Raw genomic sequence first — 21,631 nt, 5'->3', positions numbered from 1 at the left:
TCAGGTGTTTTAGGAGGTTCTGTAATCGTGACAAAAAGGTGAAACAATCGCCACTTCCTGTGATCGTCACTGGGTTTCCTGCTGCCCCAAAGCAAACCGATTATTTTCCCGAGTCTTCGTTTACAGTGACGTCTTCAGATATGTGCAATATGTCCGAAATCCGAAAGCTAAAGGTGCAATTTGACCAGAAAAGTAGCATTTTGTTTCTGTTGTAAAAAATAATAAAATGTTTCTGTCCAAAACTCTAAAAACACTGCATGCAAAACGGAGACAAAATCAACTTTTTTTCTTTTTTGCATTTTGACAGTAAATCCTGAAAAATGCACTCGTTCAGTTGTTTACTGGTCTTTGTTTTTTTTTTTTTTAAATGATCAGTTTGGAAAAGCCAAAACTCTTGTACTTTATTTTTCTTTTACAAATGTCATGAAGTGGTTATTTGAAAAAAAAAAAGCATATGTAAAATAAACCTTATAGAAAAATGAAATGATGTCCATTTTTTTGTTTGCAGGAAAACTTTTATGCAGCAGAATTAAATTAACAGTAAAATTATTGGTTTTGATGTTATCATGATCAGGATATTAGTTTCTAATACAGTTTTAGACGCTGTCAGACACACGTTGCGGCGCAGCTTCACAGAAACATTGACAGATTATTTAATGAACCTGCAGTCGATTAAACACCAGAAAACAAAATGGCGACAAAATATATATTAAAGTTTTCTTATCTGCACAGGATAAAGACAAAAACTGAAATGTAGCAACCAAACTCACTTGGCTCAGCAGGTTTTATGGCTTCATTTGGTGCTAAACAGCTGGGAGATTTAAAGGGCCAGAAATTTTATTATTTAAGTCATCTAAAAGTTTTACATGTGAAGCTTGGTGACAAAGATCTTTTCAAATGACTTAAGTTTTACAGTAACTGGCCCTTTAAAAACATCAACCAGAAAGAGCTGAAACGTCAACAATGGCTTGAAAATAATTCTAAATTATTATTTTTTTGCTTAATTGACATCATCCAACAGTTTTCAGTCTTTCTGCTGAAAATAAACAGTTTCCAGCCACAAAGGGAATCGTTTCTCCCTTTAAGCTGTGATGTGAAGCAGGAAACTAATCATTTAGCTACATAAAGACAACTACTTTAGATAAGTTACTCAGTGACCTCTGACCCCTTCCTTTGTCTTTATATTCTAAGGTTTCCTGTGGCTTTGTGCTCCTCTCTGTAAACAAAACACATGTCTGAGCAGGAAGCGCTGAGAGCGAGTCGTCTCTAAAATGAAGATGCACCTCGAGTTGCTTCGTAACTTCTTGGCTTAATGATTTCAAACAGTGGAAACTGAAGGTGCGAACACGGCGGCCATGTTGCATAAATGTCAGTACAAACGTCTGCAGCAGATTTGGCAACTAAAGGTGATTTCAAATGTGCAGGATTTTACAGCAACTCTGATTACTTTGGTATTAGTGCATAGTGAAGTTCTCAATCCCAGACTCGTATAAACATGAGGAATATGTACACATTATTGGCTGCAGGATATGAAATGAATTTCAGTTAGCCGGCAGGATGGGAGCAGCTCCTCGGCGTCAGCAGGAGACGCACAGCTGAGTGGTGAAAACCGGCGCCCGAGTCTGAGCCGTCGCGTCGCTTCATGCCTCTACGACACCAAACGTCTCCTGTGCAAAAAGACGCTGCCGCGTGGCGCTAATGTGCAAAAGTTTAAAGACGTCCAAGGTCAGTGAAGGTCGCAGTCCCATGTGAACCAGTGACCGTCCTCAGCAGAGACCCCGAACCTCATCTTTGTCGTCCCAAAGGTTTCTGATTGAGGCCGTTTTCACCTGCAGGGCAAAGAGATTATCGGTCAGACATTCTGAAACAAATCTCTGGATTACTGAGGATTAACAGCTGCAGGTTTCATCGGCAACAATCAAGACTTTTTAAGACAATTCAAATGTATTTATTCACCTCGGAATAATTATAGTTAAAAAAAAAATTAAGACTTTTTAAGACAATTAAAAACTTTATAAGACAATTTAAGATTTTTAGGACAATTTAAGACACTTTAAGGATTTTTAGGACAATTCAAGACTTTTTAAGAAAATTCAATATTTTTTTAAGACAAATATTAAAGAAATTCAGAAAAAAAATCTTAGATTTTGCTATCCTCTCTACACTGTAGAAACAAAATCTTACCAAGTATTTTCGCCTAGTTAATAGTGCCCACCAAAAAAACAAACAAAACTGATATTCCTGCCAGTGTAAGATCGAGAAAGTGGAACTCAATTTGTAAATAAGTAGTTTTATGAGGGGTTTTAACCACATGATTATATATATATATATATATATATATATATATATATATATATATATATATATATATATATATTTAAATAAATTATTTAAATCACAAAAAACAAATGTAAAAAAACATACCTTCAAGAGAAACTCTTTTGAATTGGATATAAATCTAAAGACCCTAAAAAATGGAGAAAATTAGAAAACATTTCAACAAACATGTGAAAGATTAAATTTAGAAAAGAAACAACTAAAATACTTTTTGTGACATTTTGTTTAGTGTTAAAGTTTTACCTTTGAGGAGTCGATGACCAGCCAGCGTTCGGTGCTCGTCTGAACATCCTGGCCACTCAGAGGCTCCCGCAGGCGAACTTTGACCTCGACTCGACCTCCTGTGTGTTTACGGCCGTCCATCACCTGCCAGGACAAAACAAAAAAAAAAACGAGAAGTGGCAATTATTTTTTGTTATTTATTATTAGTTTAGCTCTTTGACCTACATATTGAGTTAACTATTCACAGCAGGGCTTAAAGTAAAAAAAAAATCCTGAAACTTGTAGTGATGATATAAATTAACTATAGCGTTGCTATTGACACAGTTTAATAAAAAGTGTCTGAATAGTGCAACAATTGTTTCTAACAATACAATTAACAAGCTAAACACTCAAATAAGACTTCAGTACATTTCAACTCAAAACAAAATGTAAAATGTCTGTGCCCTAAAGGTTTGTCTTACAGGCAACAATCCCTCAACATTAAATAAGAGTCTTTCAGTCAATGTTTTAGCAAGTAATTTAGAACATGCAACATTACCATTACTAGCGCAGTGTTTCTCAACCTTTTTTGGGCCAGAGCCCTCCCAGCCTTCATCCAGGTCCCTCACCGCCCCCCAATAAAGAATTTGCAGGCTACTTTGCACTGACCATTATTTTATTATGAATATTACTGTCACTATTGTAGATGTTTTGATTTTTATGCTCGTTTCTGTATTTATCATCAGGATCATTTCCCAGAGAACAAAAAAGTCATGGGAATAGAAATTATTTTCACAGGCGTCTATGAAAAATGCAATGAACATTCAAGTTAAAATCGGTGCAACTCGGTGCAGCCAATCAGAGTGGAATAAATATTCTTATTCTTTGCCATTTTCTAGTTAAATATTCCACGAAATGACCAGATAAAAGATGTTCAACATGCCAGTTTAAACTTTGAACTATTTGCAAAACGACTGAGCTCTGCAACATTAAAACATGGATAGAACTGTAACTACATTAATCATAACTCTTCTTCTCTTCAGTGTTTGTCAGTTTCTGGTGGTGCAGCTCTGTGCTGCCTTCAGGAGAATGGGACATCAGAGCATCATCCATAAAACTTCACCCACATGGCATTTATTGTACAAACCAGAGCTTTCAGTGGAAAAACAAAAGTTCCAGATCCTTTTAATAACATACAAATATGAGACAGAAACATGGATTATATCTTTATATAGACCTGTCTATTGATTATAGATTAATAGTTTTACTGGACAGAAATGACAAAGAACAAATCTGGTTCTTAATCAAATTCTAATGAGTCAAATTGAAAGTGTCATGGAGTCTCAGCCTCATGACATTAACACTGACATGAAAAATAATGTTGAAGAAATAAATATATCAAATCTAATTAAAAACATAAATAAGTGATAAGTTCTTTACTGTTATGGTCTGTAAGATATATTTATTATCAGTATTAGATATGGTCTCAACAAACCCATGGCACTTCAACAATATTATTTTACCTTTTATCTGGAAATAGTGTCTGTTTATTCTTGCCATAAAGTCCTCTGCATTAATTATTGATCGAAAGGTCTTGCCATACCAGTTTATTCCTCTGTATTTAATTTAGTTTCTTAGTTTATTCTTGCATTTTGTTCTTCATTCATTTCCATTTAGTTTCACTTGATTAGTATTATCCTCTTGGTTTATTGCTATGTCCACTTTAGTTTATTTCCTGTTGCTAAATTTATTTTATTGTTTATTGACCATCAGTAATCTTCACTCATCACCTGCTGCGCCGTCTAATCGTCATGTGTTTCACATCATGTGTTGATTTTTCACTGTTCAGCATCAGATTCTCTGTTTTTATGCCATAATTCACATCTAGTTCGTTGCTCCGTTTTATGTCCCGCTTCTCCTGTTTCAGAGTTTTTTGCAATGTGCGCGTCTTTTTTTTTAACCCCCTTTGGTGCGCAGCGGTCGGGAAACATATCGATGGGGAAAAGGCAGGCTGACATAAACCTTTTAAAACAACGGAAACAATTTCTGCATTCTGATTATTGAAATTTAAAAGTGATGTGTTGTTCTATCACCCCTGTTTCATACCGGACCACTTACAGCTCTGTGTTAACGCTATAAAATGAACGCCCTCTATCGAGGTATCACCCATGGAGGGATTTCTTTATTTAAATGGGTTCATTTTTCAGAGGGATACAAAGTGAGGGTGTCGTGATTTTAGTAATTACATGTTTATAAGAGCGATTTTCTGTCGTCCTTCCATGTAAGCGGGCAGCTTTCAAACGGAAATAAAACACTTTTTAATAGAAGTGGCTGCTTTGACATGATCACAGAACTGCCAAAACATATGTACAAAAATCCTCAATAAAACATCACTGGGTAAGACAAACTCCACCTTCTTTCATATCGCATTTGATTTAACCGACGAACCGAATGCATGCGCTTCTTTATTACAAACTGTTTTACAGTCATTGGTCAAGAACACGGGAGCTAGAATTCTGTTTGGCAGACATCTTTGTCTATTATCTACAGTTTGGTTGAGGCGGACCATAAAGATTGGTTGAGGTGGACCGTTTGGTCAAAAGCCGGCCCCCGGCCAGAGCGCTTTAAGCCCCGTCACAGGTAACCAAATTAAGTTTATTCAAGTAAATTTATTAAGTTTATACAAACTTAATTTGATTACACGTGATGACTTAACACACATTTTTTTAAGTTGGAGCTACGTTCTCTTTTTTTAGTGTGTAGAGTTCAGATTTGGTGAAACAAACATGGTGTTTACATTAAAGTATTTAAAAACTTCCTATAAGTTACAGTTAAATCAGAAACGCTGTGCGACAGCAGAGGAAAGGCCAGCTAACTTTGTTTTTCAGATTAACTTTAGTTTGGTCAAATTGACATTACAAAAGACAAAACAAAATAAAACACTCTTTTACAAACCAATAATTTACCAATAGGATCAGGCTGAACATTTCTGCAGAGTTTCTCTGTTTTCTTACCTCTACAATTTCCCTGATTTCGCTCTGTGACTCCAGTTTGTCCAGCTTTATGAGCGCCGACCCGACGGGCTTGTCGCTCCGCAGGAAACCCCTGAGACCAAAGAAAGGAACGTCTCTCTGTCGTTTGGTAAACGTGAATCATTTTTAAATGAGACGGAGCCTCACCCTTTGTGCAGCAGCTCCAGTTTGAGGCCTTTCGACGCCACGAGTCTCCTGAAGCCGCGGTGGTTCCGGTTGATCGACAGCGTGAAGCTCTGGTTGTATTCTGGGAAGAAAAAACACGACATGAGCAGCAAAATCTGGGGGAAAAAATCCATAATCAGGAACCAACTGGAAAACAACAACAACACTATTTAACGAATGAATGGCGTCTAGCGATGGTTTCAGTAAAAGTTGAGTGTTGGAATAATTTATTTTAATTCTTGTTTTAAGGTACAGTTTGTCCGTCTGGAGAAATTAAATTTATATTTAGAGATTTCACTGGACAACGTTCCAAAATATTCATAAACAGCAGTGAAAGCGTCTCGACATCAGATTCATGATTTACCTGGTGAGTTAGTGTTTTTGATGACGTTTGTTTTGTGTTTCTGCGGCTGCTCCTGCAGGAGAGGAGGCAGAAAACTGATTTAATGAAGAAAAAAACTTTTAATGAATTTAATGAATCAGTTTTTTTAATAAGGAAACAGATTTATTAAAGAAAAAAGATTTTAATGAAGCATGAAACAGATTTTATCATAAATGTCATGAACAGAGGACAATTAGGACCACTGAAAAACAATTCTCACTTTTTTTCTCTTTTTTGACTTCAATCCACTGAAATTAAGGTCAAAATTGTGAGAAAAAGAATTCTGAGAAAAAAAGTCAAAATTCTGAAAAAAAGTCAAAATTTGGACAAAAAAAGTCAAAATTCTGAGAAAAAGGTTAAAATTCAGACAGAAAAAGTAAGTTTTGTTTTTTTAGTGTCCCTGATCCTCTTTCCTGGCCACATGTTCTAAATCTAATATTAATTTAAACAAACTTACTGAGCTGGGGTACGGAAAATCAAACTTGATATAAGCATCCAGATCATTTGGTTGAATTCCTGTGGAAGATAAAACAACCATAAAGAATATTATAGTTTTTCCTTCTAAAATCATATTTAGTAATAAAAGTAAACATAAAAAAAGTCATATTGAATCCGACTTTTCAGTAAACATTCAGCTAAATGCTTTGGTTTATCCAATTCTGTCTTTGTTTAGTGCGTCTGAATGTTTTTACCACTGGGAGCAGGAAGGTTCATCCCTTTCACGATGATAACCACCATGTCTGTGCTGCTCAGCTCTGGAAATATTCTAGAAAAAGAGAAAAGCTGTGAACACTTGAGGACTGACACCTGGTCAGGACTAGATGAGCAACGTTCCCACCTCACAGTGTGGAAGGATTTCTCCTCGAAGTGATGCTGGGGGGGAGGAAGGCCTCTGGACTGAGCCAGCTTCAGGACGTCCAGGCTCTTCTTGCAGCTTTCTGCCAGTTTCTCAAACCTCAAACACACAAACACGTCACATCGGTGTAATCCTCCAGGAAATCAGAGCATTTAACCACAATCCTGAGCTCCAAAAACAAATCAGTGCAGTGGTAAACTTCAGGAACCAACAGAGGAGGCTCACTTTGTGGTTTCAGAGACGTTCCCCAGGTGAGTGAACTGCTTGGAGTACGTCAAGCATTTCTGGGAGGATAAATGGAAATCACAGCGGTTGGAGAAAGAAAACTGAAGAAACCAGAGTCAGGGTTTGACTCTCAGAGTTTCACCTCATGCTGCTCCTTCAGGATGTTGCACAGTTGTGTGTAAACCGGGCCAGCTTTCTCTGAAACCTGAACGTCGCTGTGGTGAACCAGGATGAAGTCGTCCTCCTCGTCACCAGGGGGCGACGGCAGCTTCAACAGAACAACAAACCTCTGTTACAGTTTACGGTTTGGGGGGAAAAACACATCGTTAAGGATTCACTCACACCAGCCCTGTTCAGTTCGCTTTAATCAAACTAGTTCACTGATCTGGAGGGTCCGGTTCATTTGGAGACGAGTGAAAGCTAATCGGACTCTGATACGAACTAAAAAAAAGCCTCGGTTCGGTTGAAGTGAACTCTGGTGCCGTTTGAATGCAGTGTGAATGCAAACAAATCCAATCCAAAAACAGGAAGTGGACGACAGCGCAGGGCATTCTGGTCAATATATCACCCTCTGCTCTGTGGGTTAGCGGAGGTGTTGTGTCGATTGCCACGGCAACGGGTCTGCGTGTCAAGTAAAGCCGATCCGGAGATCGAGGAAAAGCAGAATTTAAAGTAATTTTACACCCTTTGGCGATGTCCAAACTAATTCTTCAACTGCTAAAATATTTCTGTTTCCATTCTATGAAGAAGAAAGTTGAACTCAAGTCTTCTTCAACGGGTTTCGTGTCAGTTCCTTCAGTAGTAATTGGTGCAGCGCCCCCACAGGCCAGGAGGGGAACAGCTTTTAAACCAGTTTGGATCGTTTGACTCAGTGCAGTGCGAATGCAAATCCCACCGGCTGAAAATATAGCAGCTGTTGTACTTTCCTCCTCAGTCGAACTGAGTCCACCAGGTGTGAAAACTTCCTGAAGGTGGAGATGTAAACTGCTCACCGTGCTGATGTCCACCGTTTTGCCGCTGCGCGCCGCTTCGATCATGGGGTCCAAGCCCTTCGCGGTGCGGAGGAAAACCTTCGCTTGGTCCATGTCGTTCTTCTGCTTGGCCTGCAGAGCCGCCTTCATGAACTGTTTCTTCCTGCTGTCCAAAAGCTCCAGCAGCTGAGCGGCTGGAGAGGACACACAGAAATCAACCCAAACAGGAGCGACACGCAGGATTCACACACTTTTCCCTCAAAACAACTCAAGCTCTTTTCAAGGCTAAACTTTTCCAGCACCACACTTTGGAAATAAAAACAAAAAAATGAACTAAAGAAGACCATTACAGGGGTGTCCAAACTTTTTGTCAAATATTATTTATGTCATCATGAGCTCGGGAACGTTTTGTTTATTTGGACTTTAATCCAGGCAGTCTGTAAACGATGCTGATTCAGAGACAAACCTGCAGGTGAGAGGTTTTCCTCTGGAGACTTTCTGTCAGGTGAAGCAGACGGTGAGTGTTTCTTCTCCGGACCGGCTGACGGGACGTCCAACGTCGGCTTCTTCGGCTTTTCTAAAACACCGACCTTTGACCGAGAGATTCGTTAAGTCAGGAGACAAAAAATCTACTGTAAAAAAAACCCAAAAAACCCAGAAAACTCACCTCTTCCTCCTTCTCATCATCATCTTCATCAGCAACATCAGTGGAAGCGAGTTTGCTGGCTGCCTCCAGCGTAGCGACAAGCCCCTGTTCATCGCCTGCCACTTTCTGGCCCGGGATCGGAGGAAAACCTGGAACATGGAGCCGACACTTAGCGTTTTTAACCAGGATGAAAAATCCTGATTGAAAAAGCAGCAATTTACAGGTTAAATTTATCTAATATAAACGTAATAATTCACATTATTACATTTATATTGGATAAATGTAATAATCTGCTAGTGGAACTTGCACTTTTGCTCTTGTTTCTTGCTGAAACGAAAGCAGAGAGTTAGTTTTGTCTGGTCAGATTTTGTTTTCACAGCGTTAAAATCACAGACAGCCTTCAGATTTTTCACCATCTTCAAAATAAACCATGAAACATGAAAAATATTCAGCTAATGAAACTCCTGCTCGAATCTCACCACCTTCTGGTGAATTTTATAGACCTATGATACCTAGAAGCTGACACAAATCAGCTTCTAGGTGAATGACGACTGAGCTCAGTAGTCATTGAGCTCAGCCGCTCAATGACTACTGAGCTGAGCGGCACATAAACCCATAAAATGAAATAAAATTAGCAGCATGGTACCAACCGGGCGGAACTGGAAGCTCGTCGAAGTCGACTGGTTTCCCGGCTTTGTGAGCCCGGATGGCGCTCTGGTATTGCTGTAGCAGAGAAACATTAAGACGGTTTTAGTTACAATAAGTTGTGATTTACAAAGAGAACAAACAGATTTTCTATCCTACTTCCTGAAATCACTCAAGCTCTGATTCCACATGTCTGACGGTAAACTGACTGACCAACTGCAAAATTAAGCTCAACTTTCCACATAATGTACGAGTTAAATTAGGGAGGACATTACTCTGTGTCCTCTATTTCTCATACAATAAAACCTGTGAGGATCTGAAATGTATGTGCAAAATAAAAGTAAAAATAAACTGTAAATGGTAACAAAATCACTTGACTTGAAATAAGCCGAAATGTACTTAGAAGTAACTTTTCAGGAAGATACATGAGTTTGTTTTAAGTAAATAATTCCTTAATATCAATGAAAAATCGCTATTTATGGCAGATTATTTTACTGACAACAAGACATTATTCCATGTTATAAGTGAACTAGTATTTCTTTATCAACTTTCAGAAAGTATTGGCTTAAAACAAGTTTCTTTAAAGTTACTTGTAAGTTAGTTTTGATGTATTTCAAGAGAATTAAGATATCTGCATGAGAAACTAACCGAAATACAGCAACATTTTGTGTTTTTAAGGCACCAGTAAAGGAGTGAAAAATAATCCACCTGCTGTGTGGCAGCATTGAAAACATGCAGTCTGTAGAGACAGTAAAAGCCGTTCCCTCATACCTTCGCGATGCGGTCGTGCATCCGGGCCTTGCGGTCATCTCCGCTGGCCTTGGCCTGATTCGATGCCTCCACATATTTCACTCGTCTTTGCTCCAGAGCCTCCAGGACGTCTTTGGGAGCCGAAGGGCCAGCAGGGCCTGAAACAGTTTTAATTCTTCAGTTTCTACCTCATGACAAAGAGACTCTTGGTAGAATAACAACTCAAGGTTCCTGCGTGTTTTCCAAAGTCAAACATAAAGAGTCTTTTCTTTTATCGCTCACTCCTTTAAGATAAGGAAGTGTAGATGCAGGTCAAAAAAGTCTGCGAGGAATTTAAACAGATGGACGGATATATAGAAGAAAGACACCTGGATAGATTGATAAACATTGGTTATAATTTAATAATCAATGGATAAATAATAGATGGATGAAGATTTGCTCAGACAGATGGACAGGCGTACAAACAAATGGACGGACTGATGGGTGGATGGTTGGAAGGACGAACTTGTTGACAAAAAGATGTGAAATAAAGTTTGGCGATACAAAATATTTGAATAGAAAATATTTAAATCAAATTCTAAACTTTCCCATACAGTTTAGAAACTGTTACTGTGGGTCGGCCCTCTAAATCAGGTGTTACCATCACTTTCATTCCCACAGGTAATTAAAATCCACCATCTAGACATGCAGACTTTAAACTCAAAAAGAAATGTTTCTGAGTTTAAAGTAACTTTTACAACAGCTTTTGATTTCCTCCCAGATTCACTGAGGCCTTGTTAACGTTTTGTCCTTCTTTAAAGTCACTTTCCATGAGACAAACAAAACATCTCAAAGAAACGTTAACTGGAAAGAGAACGAAAGGAACTTAGTAACAACACAACAAAAAACAAACTGGAAATTAAACATTTAATGGGTAACTACCAGATGCTGCAGTAACAGTCTGGGCGGCCTGCAGGTTTTGCTCAGTTGAAGGTTTGCTCACTGCAGCAGAGATTTGTCCTGCACCTGAAACACAAGAGCTGAATATTTCATCCCAGGCACTAAAACACAGATTACACATTTGTGATTTGGTGAAATTTCCCACACCAAAAATAGTTTAGTCGTGTAAATTCAATGTTATTTCACAACACAAACCATTTACATCCAGTTAGTTATAATCCTGAGTCCAGGAAAAGCCAGGTTTGATATAATAAACCTTGTGAAAGTTGCCTTAATAAGAAAATCAGGGTTGATTGAACATTTAGTTTCAAACGACTTCAGTCCAATTAAACAGAAAGTTAAAGTTTTGGGGGTATTAAAACACTTCTTAAACTCTTTAAGAGAGAAATAACAGTCTTATTTCTCAATTATAGGCAGGTTTAAGTCTTGGCTATAATTGACCTCATTGCAGCGTCGTCACGCCTCCATCTTCCTGATAGAGAGCAGAAAGCTGCTCGCTGACAATGACTAGCATTGGTTTTAGCAGTTAAATTATCAATATAACATGCTAAACCTTAAATTTACGCCCAGTATATAAAAGAAAACGTGACGCAGTGACTTGCTACTAATTGTCAACACGACATGCAGAGGACTCCATTCCTTTTTTGGTAAATTATTGGTTTGTAAAAGTAACATTTTGTTTTCTTTTTTGTAAAAAATAAAGTGAATCTGGATATGAATTTTGTCTGCTAAGGATGTTATTGGAGGAAAGATCAACTGGGACAATACACCATCTGAAATAAATTCATCGCATTTACATACGCATCACGATTCTCCAATATAATTATCACATTATAAGGTGATGATGTCTATTATTTTCCTCTGTGACAGCAATATTCTTCCATAGGACTCAGATCTTCTCCCCTATTAAAACCCGACTCATTTCCAGCATTCCTGACCTTTTCCAGGCGGTGAAGGAAGGCCGCTGAGGTCGACTGCTTGTCCTTTCTCCAACGCCTCGATCACTGCATCGAAGTTCTGCACAAAAACAAACCCAAATAATGATGCTCTTGTGTCAGCTCTGGCATTGTTGGCATATTTCACTTCACATTCCTCTGAGGGAAATATGGCAGCAACTCGCTCCGACAAACAGAACGCAAACGTCTTAAATGTCTGATTGAGGAAAACAGTTTAATTAAGTAGCTAAAGTGACAAACTTTACAGTGTTTCTCCTAACAGTATATTATTTTTGACATATTGATTACAACAGAAATCACATAAGGTTACCTTCCTCCAGAACAGACCTGAACCTTGTATTCCAATAACACAAATTACAGTTTATAAATCTTATTTATATTATCTAAATCTACATTTCTGTCCATGTCGTTTGCTCTGCTTTCTGTTTTGGTGTCTGAATCTGTTATACTAGGCATGAGCTGGTTCTGGCTTCAGGAACAAGTTATGGTTTCATACCACTAAATATTATGCAACCCTACAGTTTAAAGTAAACCCTAGATAAGATGCCAGAGTGTTGGCTCTATGGCAAGCCATTTTCACATTTAATAGGCTTTTCTTTTCCTTTTTAAATCAATAAATCTATTCTTCCTCGTAAAAAAAAAAAATTGCATTTCTGATTTCTAGAGTGATATACTTCCTCACTCACAAACAAACCAACCTTAGATAACATTTGACATAAATAAAATGGAAAAAATAACAGCTTTTCTCAACCAAATCTAGTTTATGGTGGTAGTTTGGTAGAATATGTGAAACTCAGAAGATCTGGTTTCATTTTTAGCATCCAAACTTGATAAAACCAGTCTGATGATCCCCTTTCTTATAGTAGATACAGTTTACTACTTAATATTGTTTTTAGTTTGGGTGCTTTTATTTATTTCTTTGTATTTATTTTACATTATTTTGATATTAAGAGTATAAATAAGATTTAAAAAATGACATTCGTCCTATCAACAGTCAACATATAAGCAATCTAGAACACTATTCTTCAAATTGACGTTCTGGTTGTTGTAATTCTAGATCTCTAAGAGTGAATTTCTAACACAAATGATAACTATTAATACCCTTAGTTTGAATTTTTACTACTAAGAATGTTGTTTTGACCAGAACAGATAACATTGTTGCGTTTCATAATGGGAAGTGGAGGTATGAAATGTTAAAACGTTTTTCTTACTGAACCTGTCCGGTGAGTTTTAAGTGGTGATAAAATGCAAGATGAAAGCAGCTTCCTGGTCTTCCAGAGTCCGTCCAAACTGAGGACAGCGCTGCTCAGCAGAATCTGCAGCAGCCAACAACACGCTGAGGCTTTTGCACAACAACATAACGTATATTTAAGTCACTGCCTGGGTTTGAGCAGCCTGCGTGAGGTAAAGGCCGCGAGTGTAAACACGGATTTTGTTAAAGTCTTTATGAAGGTTATGAAAAACAAGACAGCAAAAAGAGACAAAATGCTGAGCAGCAGCCACATTAAAATGTAAACTTCTGGTGAATTCTGGGGGTTTCTGGTTCAATCTCCCACCACTCTGTTCATCCTTTTAATAAACACCCAGCTGTAATAGCAGACATGATCAAAATGAAACTTTATGTTTGACTGCCCTAAATATATTTACTTGAACTTAAAAAAAACATTTATAAATCTAAAATTATGACTATAAAAATGCAATAAATAAATCTTAAGTCTTTAATAAACCATAATAATCAATATATTATGTGATTTCAGCAGGAGCCTTTAACAGTTAATGTTTAAGGGGAAACACTGAAAATAAGGACAAAAACATTGTCAATTGTTTCAAAGTCATTTTCTGCTCAACAACCTGACTGAATTTCATTCAAACAAATGAGATAAAACCTGCAGATGCAAAACAGGATCTATAAAATATATTTAAAAAAAACTGTATTTGCAGTTTTTCTGAGGATCTGTCCACCAAGCCGTTAGCTGCTTTTTTATAAAAAACAAAACTTCACTTGGATAACAAAGCGTGATGTTTTACACAGAGGACACATGTTTTACACGTTTGTCAGGGTGACTGAACTCACCTTGCTGGTCCTGAAGTAAAGCTTCGCCTGCTCCATGTCTCCGTCCTTCTTCGCTCTCAGAGCTGCCAGCTTGTATTCTTTCTGCCTCTCCAGAAGCATCGCCTTCGTCGCCCCGTTCACGGCTGCAACGGAGGAGGAAACGGTGACCAGAGAGAAAAGCCTCATTCAGGCAGCAGGTCAACTGTTCCACTCAGACCAATGAAAGGCACGAGTCTCTGACACAGAACAAACTTATAAACAATTATATCAATAAAGTTTATGTATCGAACAACATACATGCATGTATTTGTCATGATAAATTCTGCTTTTGGGATCATTTTCAACACATTCTCAAAAATAAATAAACTTTAAATTCTAATGAACATTTAACATTTTAAATTTCCAAAATATATAAACAAAGCAACAGAACAGCAAATAAAAGAAACAATGGAGTCTCTATAAATAAAACTGTCCTTAAAAAAAGGTCTACTTGAGACAAATGAAGACTTTTACCATATATATTTCTTGTAGAAAGAGAGAAAAGAGAAAACAATGAATCATGCACTTGGAAATCATTGAGCTTTTGTTAATTTATCATGCGATTAAGCTAGTTTGAATTTAAACTCATTGGTACCAACAAGATGATAAAAAGAGATGCCAGTAGGATTGGCCAACAGGATAGAATTTTTTTTTGGCTCTTGTTTATTGAAACTTAACTTCTTTTTATATTAAAATAAATGATTAACTGTAAAACTTACAGTCTGTCGGTTGGGGCTTTGACAGCTTAGCAGGAGTCTCCTCAGGCGATGGACGGTCGCTCAGAGTCGGTACGCTAGCAGCAGAAGAAGACTGCTCTTCTTCGCTGCTGGGTGTGACTGCGTCGGGCGAGGCAGTCGGCAGCGTGGTCGTCTCCGTCTCCCGCTCGGAACGCGAGGGGACGGGGGGAGCGGGTCTGGAAGGGACAGCGGGTCGAGGCGCGGCGGTCGGGGCTCCGGTAGCTACAGGCGGCGGGATCTCCGATTCGTTTACAGGCTTTCCCTTTTTCACAGCGGCTATCATCGACTCCAGAGTCTGTCAAGAGGAAAGCAGAATAAAACGTTTTTTAATCACTTAAAAAACTTCTTCTATTCTTGCCAATCTCTGCTTTGAACACAAAATAAAACGGAGGCTCTTTACTGTTGAAATGAACATGTATTAATTCAGGTCAGTATTATCAACTTCTAGAACAAATAGGATATTTTAATTTGAAATCTCACTTCCTTTCAACAGACAGGAAAAAATTCTAAATAAATCTTTCACAAAAACACGCGTCTTTTTTTAATTCAGACATATCCTCTGTAAGTGAGCCTTTAAATCAGTTGCATCTTCATCATCATGGTGCATTTTTACCAACCTTCAGACCCCGATCGTATCTTCTGGCTTTAGATGTCTCTCCTGCAGACTTTGCGTTCTTTATCGCCGTCTTGTACATCTCTGCTCGCTCCTCCAGAGTATGCTGGAGGCTACCGGGCGGCGCTGTGGAGACTTTCACTTCCTGGTTCAGCCACATGCAAAAAATAAACAAGCAGGCAACGTAAACAAACAAACAAAAGAGCCAGAGTCGAATAAATTAGTCAATATGCAAACTGTGAGCTGCAAACCTCTGCTGTTTGCACAGGAGCAACAATCCAAGGAAATACACACCAAAATAATGACCGTGTAGAATTTGAAAAACACAAATCATTTAAAACATTAAAGCCAGGCAAGGAACTTAAAGCTGCCGTCCAACCGAAACAACTACCAGTTGGACTGTTTCCAAAATAAGTCATAACACTCGCGTTACAGGAAATTAGGGCAGAAATTCCTTCCTTCTAGTTTCAACAACTAAAAACTGAAAAAAATGTTTTGTTTGTTTCGTACCTGTGCAGCTGGGGGCTCGACTGTTTCGACTTGAGAAGAGTCAGCAGAGGCGGAGGATGTGGAGGAAGGAGTTGCTGCATCCCCGACTTCCTCGTCGCCCACCACTTCCTGGAGCTCGGCCTGATGGAGAAAGAAAGCGCCCACTGATCAACAACCAGACGAATGGAAAGTTTTCCACCTGCGCAGTGGCATGATCATCTGAGATCTTAGATGATCTCAAACGATCATTTAATGCTGCTAAATTAATGTTTACCATTACTAACCTATAGGAAGCTCTGCTCCTCTTCTACAGGGTGAACTAGCTGTAGCTTTGAGTTAAAAAGAAAATAACTTTTCTGGTTCAATGGAATATTAGGGCCACAGTAAGAAGATAAAAGAAATAAAATTACGGGAATAAGGTTATGATATTATACTTCATTTTCGTACGACTATTCTCGCAACATAACTTTATTCTGGTAAAACTACGACTTTATTCTCATAGCTTTTTGACTTTACTGTTTATTTTTATGGCCCTAATACTAATAGAGCTCTGGAAAAAATGAAGAGACCACTGGAAAATGATCAGTTGCTCTGACATGAGGAGTAATACGTTCAGCACCAACCAACAGATCTTCATCATCTTCAATGTTGTCGTCGTCATCATCCTCATCCATGTCTCGCATGCACTCGTCAGCCATTTTTGCGATGTCTTCCATGGGCAGAGGGCCTACAACGTGCAGACATGCAGTCAGGTTTTCACGTGTTAAACAGCAGGAATCATGGAGACAATAATAATGTTATAATTTCAGAAAACGTCTTTGTAAATATGTCCTCCCCAAAATTCCTCATAGTTGTAGCCTCACCGCTTGAATGGTTAAATAAAAAAATATGCAGAATGTGCTCATTTTTAATCCAATTAATCTCTAGATTAATAGATTACTAAACTAGTCATTAGTTGCAGAATCTCAGTCAGACTCAAGGGAATCTGTAAACAATTCAAAAACACTGAATTGAAACTTTTAATCTGTGATTAATTTGAGATTTCCTTCGACCAAAACAGTTCAGAATATCCATCATATTTGATCAGTTCAAGTCCAATTTAAAAGGGACCCAGACGGGTTTCTTCTACCAACATCAGGAGGTCTTTTATGGGTCAGGGATGCATTAGTAAAAGAAATGAGATCATTATTATTACTATACAACCTGGACAGATCAAAGTACAGACTACTAAGAAAATATCCCACCTGTTTGAAGGTCATAAAACTGAAAGTGATATCACTGCATTGTTTTCCAGTGATGCTTTTAGGAAGCAAACCTTGTTTGTTCACCAAGTTGAGTTTAAAGCTTTGTTCAGACCTTTCATTCACATCCATCCTGGATGACATGATCTTGCATGGCCGGCGATAAATACAAATGGAAGGCGTCTTCCTCCAAATCACCTTTAGTGATCGCTAGTTTAGCAGCCTGATCGCAAAATGATTTAGAGAAACACAAAGGTACTAAGAACTGAACAAATTAGGCCATAAAACAACAAATAAAAGTGATTAAATTTACCATGGCTGCAGGGTCATTTAAAACATGTATTTTAAATAAAGATTTTTGGTGATAGTCCTAATGATCTCCTCACTGGAACCCATCTAAATACTGGATACTCTAAATACTACATCTGCAGTAACATCAGTATCAATCAATGTTAGCCATTTTTAAACACATCAGTTTTGGTCTCAAATGTAAAACTGGGTCGATATTAACAAGCGATGTTATATAAATCTATATAATATTAGTAAATATCGGTTATCAGAGATAATACCACCATAAATATCACCACAACTTATTACATCGGTGCATTCCTCATTATTATGCCAAATATCAAAGCATTTAGCTGAAAGTGGAAATTGTGTGAAGAGGGAAATGCAAAGAACTGATGCAACAAACAAGGAGTGGGAGAGAAGCAGGCAAATGATCGTTGAGATGAAGGCGGACGCTTTCTTCCTCTGCTCCCTCCCTGCCTTTGCCTGCCCTGCTTGCCCTGTTTTTGTCATGTCCTGTCGTTTTCTATATTTTTGAAGCCTTTCTTTGCACATCACCCAAATCTACAAATTATGGATCTGGTCAACCGATCTCTCAATGCAATTGATAAAATTTTCGACGAGAAGTCTGGGCACAGGTGAGCCTTCTTGTCCTGCGGGGACACACCCAGCGGGATTTACCCTGGATTTATTCATAACAGGATTTCTGCTGTTTGGAGCTTGTGGATTCCTGGATTATCGACAAATTTGTGACAGACTTGGCCGAACTAGTGAACACTCGGACTGTTGGTGTGGACAGAGACGAGGACTCTAAAACTCACTAACGGAATGGAATCGATCTTGGAGAAGTCGCTAGTTTCGGCTCAGTGGAACGACCAAACTAATTTGGATGATTGGGAACTGAGATGTATCAGAGAGACTTTAGGGAAGATTGAAATTTATAATCTTCCCGACCCAAGACATTCTGTTTATGAACTGGCTTTCCCCGTGTCGCCTTGGAAGGGCTGCATATTTCCAATCTCCTTGAAGATATGTAAACATAATGCTCTTCCCTCCTCACCCCAATATTATACAGACCAGAAATGGAATCAGAATTAGAATAACTACAAATTTAGAATCCAGAAATACTTAGACTCCTGTTCTCCCAACCCAGAAATGGAACTAGACCGAGACAGAGGATACTTAGCAAGACTGAGCAGGAGCACCTAGTTTACATAGTTAAGATCAACATTAGATTATTTTTCTTCTTTTGCTCTTTTTCTTCTTCTTCTTTCCTTTGGTTTGTTATTTTGTTTGTATTTTCTTTTAATTCATGTAAAGCACTTTGAATTGCCTTGTTGCTGAAAATGTGGTATATAAATAAAATTACCTTACCTACCAAAGTGGTAGCCATTAAACAGAGAAGAAGAATGGATAGCGATGTTCATGCTTGTTTACTTTGGTTATATCATGTCTGTAAGGCTATACAGTTGAACCCATTAAAGGTTTTGTATCATAAACAATCTGTATGCATATTTTGTTTGAACTATTGCAAATATAAAATAACAAAAACATAGGATTTGTTGGGAAAATATATAAATCTCACCTGACATCATCACTCCAATACTCAATAATAATATCTCACTCAGACTTTTCTAAGATTAAATCGCCCTAATGTGAACTTTGTTAGCTAAAGTGACTTCTTGTAGTAGCAATTACACACAATCTAGACATGCGCAAACAAATCAGTCAGTAAACATAAATCAGACTGTCAACAAGTTGTCAGAAACTCAAAGATCAAACGTTTCTCCAATCAGACATTCATAAGCTTTATAAAGTTGGAAGTGTTTACTGAAGGTAGAATCAATTTCGGAATTAGTCAGATGTTAAAAATTAGGTTAGAGGAAGCCAGAAAATGAAAGAAAGTACTGGAAAGGAAACTGTGTTTTCTGCAACATGCCTGTGGCTCACTGCGGCTGCAAAGACACATTAGATCGCAAGATATCAGGAAGAAATTAACATGTTAAAGCAAAGCAGCTTTGTTTCTTTCTTTTAGTTCTCAGCGTCGGTCTGTTATGGATTCAGAAATGTCAAGCTTGTGGAGATCAGTTAAGGTAAGGACCCACATTCTCTGCTAGGTGCACTGACATCAATAATCGCTAATATAAGATAGCTTAAAAATGTGACTTCCATATTCATATCATTTTAGAATAGTAAAACCATGCTTTACAGTGACTGTATTCACATGCACACAGTGTGAAGTCACCTTTAGTCTTACCTTAGTCACCTTCTTATTTTATAGTTTCTTCAGAGGAATCAGAATCAGCTCAAGCAAATCAAAACAATACTAAAATCTAATATCTGACTGTTGCTATAGCTAAAACTATTTTTCTTGTATCAGAATCAATTAGGACAAATGTTAATGTTCGTACAAATCAATTAGGACAAATGTTAATGCCTGAATAAACTTATTGCAACTAGGCTTGTCACAATAAGCAATACCTTACTTAACCACATAATAAATTAAAACAAGCTCAATCATTTCTCTCTTTCTATCAACAATTGAATAAGTCTTCAGTCTGGTGCTTTGGTCTCAACTAGCCCTTATTTTGAAGGATAATTTTGTTTACAGAGACTTTATAATTCATTGTATTTGTTGTTTCTGTTTTATTTATTTTGCATATTTAAAATGTCTTCCAGTCGCAGTGTTAAATGTACATCAGAATTTAAAGTTAATTGATCTTTGAGAATATGTTCTTGCATTATATTAGTTGAAAATGGTGTCAAAGCAACAATATTATCATTTAAAGCAATAACTTCTGGGACAATTTATCACCCAGCTAAATTTGTAATCGTGACAGTCCTAGAAAAAGGTGCAAAAATATACAGAAAATGTAACAAATTGCCCATTCAAAATCAATGTGTGTGTTTACAAAACTCCAATTGTTAAGCTCTGAACTCACTTTTCCCCTTTGGCTTGGCTTTTCCTCTAGCAGCTGCTTTATTTCCAGTAATAGCAGCAAGTTCAGCCTCCAGATCCGGGTCGTCCAGGTTTTCCTCTGCACCCATCATCTCCTCTGGGTTCAAGTCCACAAATAACCCCATCTAAAAACAAAATCCCACAAATTTCAGGTTTAACATTTAAATCACCTCCCCGTTGTATTTAACGTAATTTTAGCTTTAAAGTTGTTGTTGTTGTTGTTGTTACCTGTTTGGCCGCAGCAGCGCCCTGTCCTTTGGGCATCGGTGCCTTCTTCTTTTTGCCAAACATGTTGCCTTTTTTTAGGCTTTTTGTTGTTGAATAAACCCTTCAGCGACAACCGTCTGATCCGAACCAGACCTGCAAATCAAAACACATTAAAAACCCTGTTTCCTGCTGTCTTTATTCCGGTTGCAGTAGTTGAAATCATGTGAGCGGTTGTCAGGTGGCTCCCAACCGTCGCTGTGTGACAACGATCTGCCAACTGACTACAGCTAAAGCTGTTAGCCAAACATGCTACTTTTTACCAACTCTAAAAGTTAATTTAACACCCAGAATCTACTTGTTGCCTTCACCGCCAGTGATTAACTTAAATATTATAATATAAACTCAGCGTAGAGAGTCTGTTTACCTGTCCATTCACCAGTTCATGAGGTAGTTATCACACGAAAAGCTTCACTTCTGCGGTTTGACATCGCTTGTTTGAATACGCATGCGCAATGCGAGAGGGCGTCTGAAAGCAGCTAAAGGTGAAAGTCCAGCCCTGAGTCATGTCTGACAGGCAGACAACGCTGAACGCATCTATACATTAATTAAAAACTTTATATAGATTTACGTTAGTTAGATTATGTTCATCTGTTATTGGAGAATTTTATTAACACTTAAAATATATAATTTAGAATATTAGGTAATATTTAGGAACTCATATCAAAAGTAAGACTCATTACACATCACTGCAGGTAATATATTTATGTTGTTTCATTGTGTCAATTTGGATAATTAAAGATTACAGTTAACCAAAAAAAATTACTTTGTGAATACCACCACAGAGGACTAATTAAAAAAAGATTTAACAGATACGTACAACAGTTGTCCAGCAGACAGGCA

General features: G+C 37.8%; 1 protein-coding gene across 3 annotated transcripts; it reads right to left on the bottom strand.

The window, feature by feature from the left end:
* Positions 1-209: 209 nt before the first annotated feature.
* Positions 210-21,310, bottom strand: cc2d1b (coiled-coil and C2 domain containing 1B). 3 transcript variants are annotated; one of them, XM_008434613.3, is made up of 26 exons: positions 21,156-21,310; positions 20,753-20,884; positions 20,508-20,649; positions 16,660-16,763; positions 16,058-16,177; positions 15,552-15,692; positions 14,917-15,229; positions 14,180-14,301; positions 12,088-12,166; positions 11,132-11,215; positions 10,232-10,368; positions 9,466-9,538; positions 8,837-8,964; positions 8,636-8,759; positions 8,191-8,363; positions 7,341-7,466; positions 7,199-7,257; positions 6,956-7,072; positions 6,810-6,883; positions 6,575-6,633; positions 6,100-6,151; positions 5,718-5,817; positions 5,553-5,643; positions 2,581-2,703; positions 2,425-2,467; positions 210-1,829 (listed from the first exon to the last, which is right to left on the bottom strand). In XM_008434613.3, exons 2-25 carry the CDS (start codon positions 20,813-20,815, stop codon positions 2,459-2,461), a joined length of 2,613 nt encoding a protein of 870 aa, XP_008432835.1. In that variant the 5' UTR covers positions 20,816-20,884; positions 21,156-21,310; the 3' UTR covers positions 210-1,829; positions 2,425-2,458. The 3 variants fall into 3 exon arrangements, with proteins under 3 accessions (XP_008432835.1, XP_081454137.1, XP_081454138.1); XM_081598011.1 differs by lacking the exons at positions 210-1,829; positions 2,425-2,467 and having other exon boundaries at positions 2,569-2,703; XM_081598012.1 differs by lacking the exons at positions 210-1,829; positions 2,425-2,467; positions 16,660-16,763; ... (1 more) ...; positions 20,753-20,884; positions 21,156-21,310 and adding an exon at positions 16,321-16,591 and having other exon boundaries at positions 2,569-2,703.
* Positions 21,311-21,631: the final 321 nt, after the last annotated feature.

Source organism: Poecilia reticulata, chromosome 17 (genome assembly GCF_904066995.2).
Source record: "Poecilia reticulata chromosome 17, P_reticulata-male-v2, whole genome shotgun sequence".
NCBI classification, from domain to species: domain Eukaryota; kingdom Metazoa; phylum Chordata; class Actinopteri; order Cyprinodontiformes; family Poeciliidae; genus Poecilia; species Poecilia reticulata.
This window is presented reverse-complemented; position numbering and strand designations above follow the sequence as displayed.

Bases quoted from the DNA above. Each gene is read 5' to 3' on its own strand.
- cc2d1b (XM_081598011.1), bottom strand. From the start codon at position 20,815: ATGTTTGGCAAAAAGAAGAAGGCACCGATGCCCAAAGGACAGGGCGCT. The intron at 8,364-8,635 runs GTTTGTCTCTGA...TGTCCTCTCCAG, and splicing joins GGAAAACCTCTCACCTGCAG to CCGCTCAGCTGCTGGAGCTT. The intron at 7,467-8,190 runs GTGAGCAGTTTA...GTTCTGTTGAAG, and splicing joins AAACGGTGGACATCAGCACG to CTGCCGTCGCCCCCTGGTGA.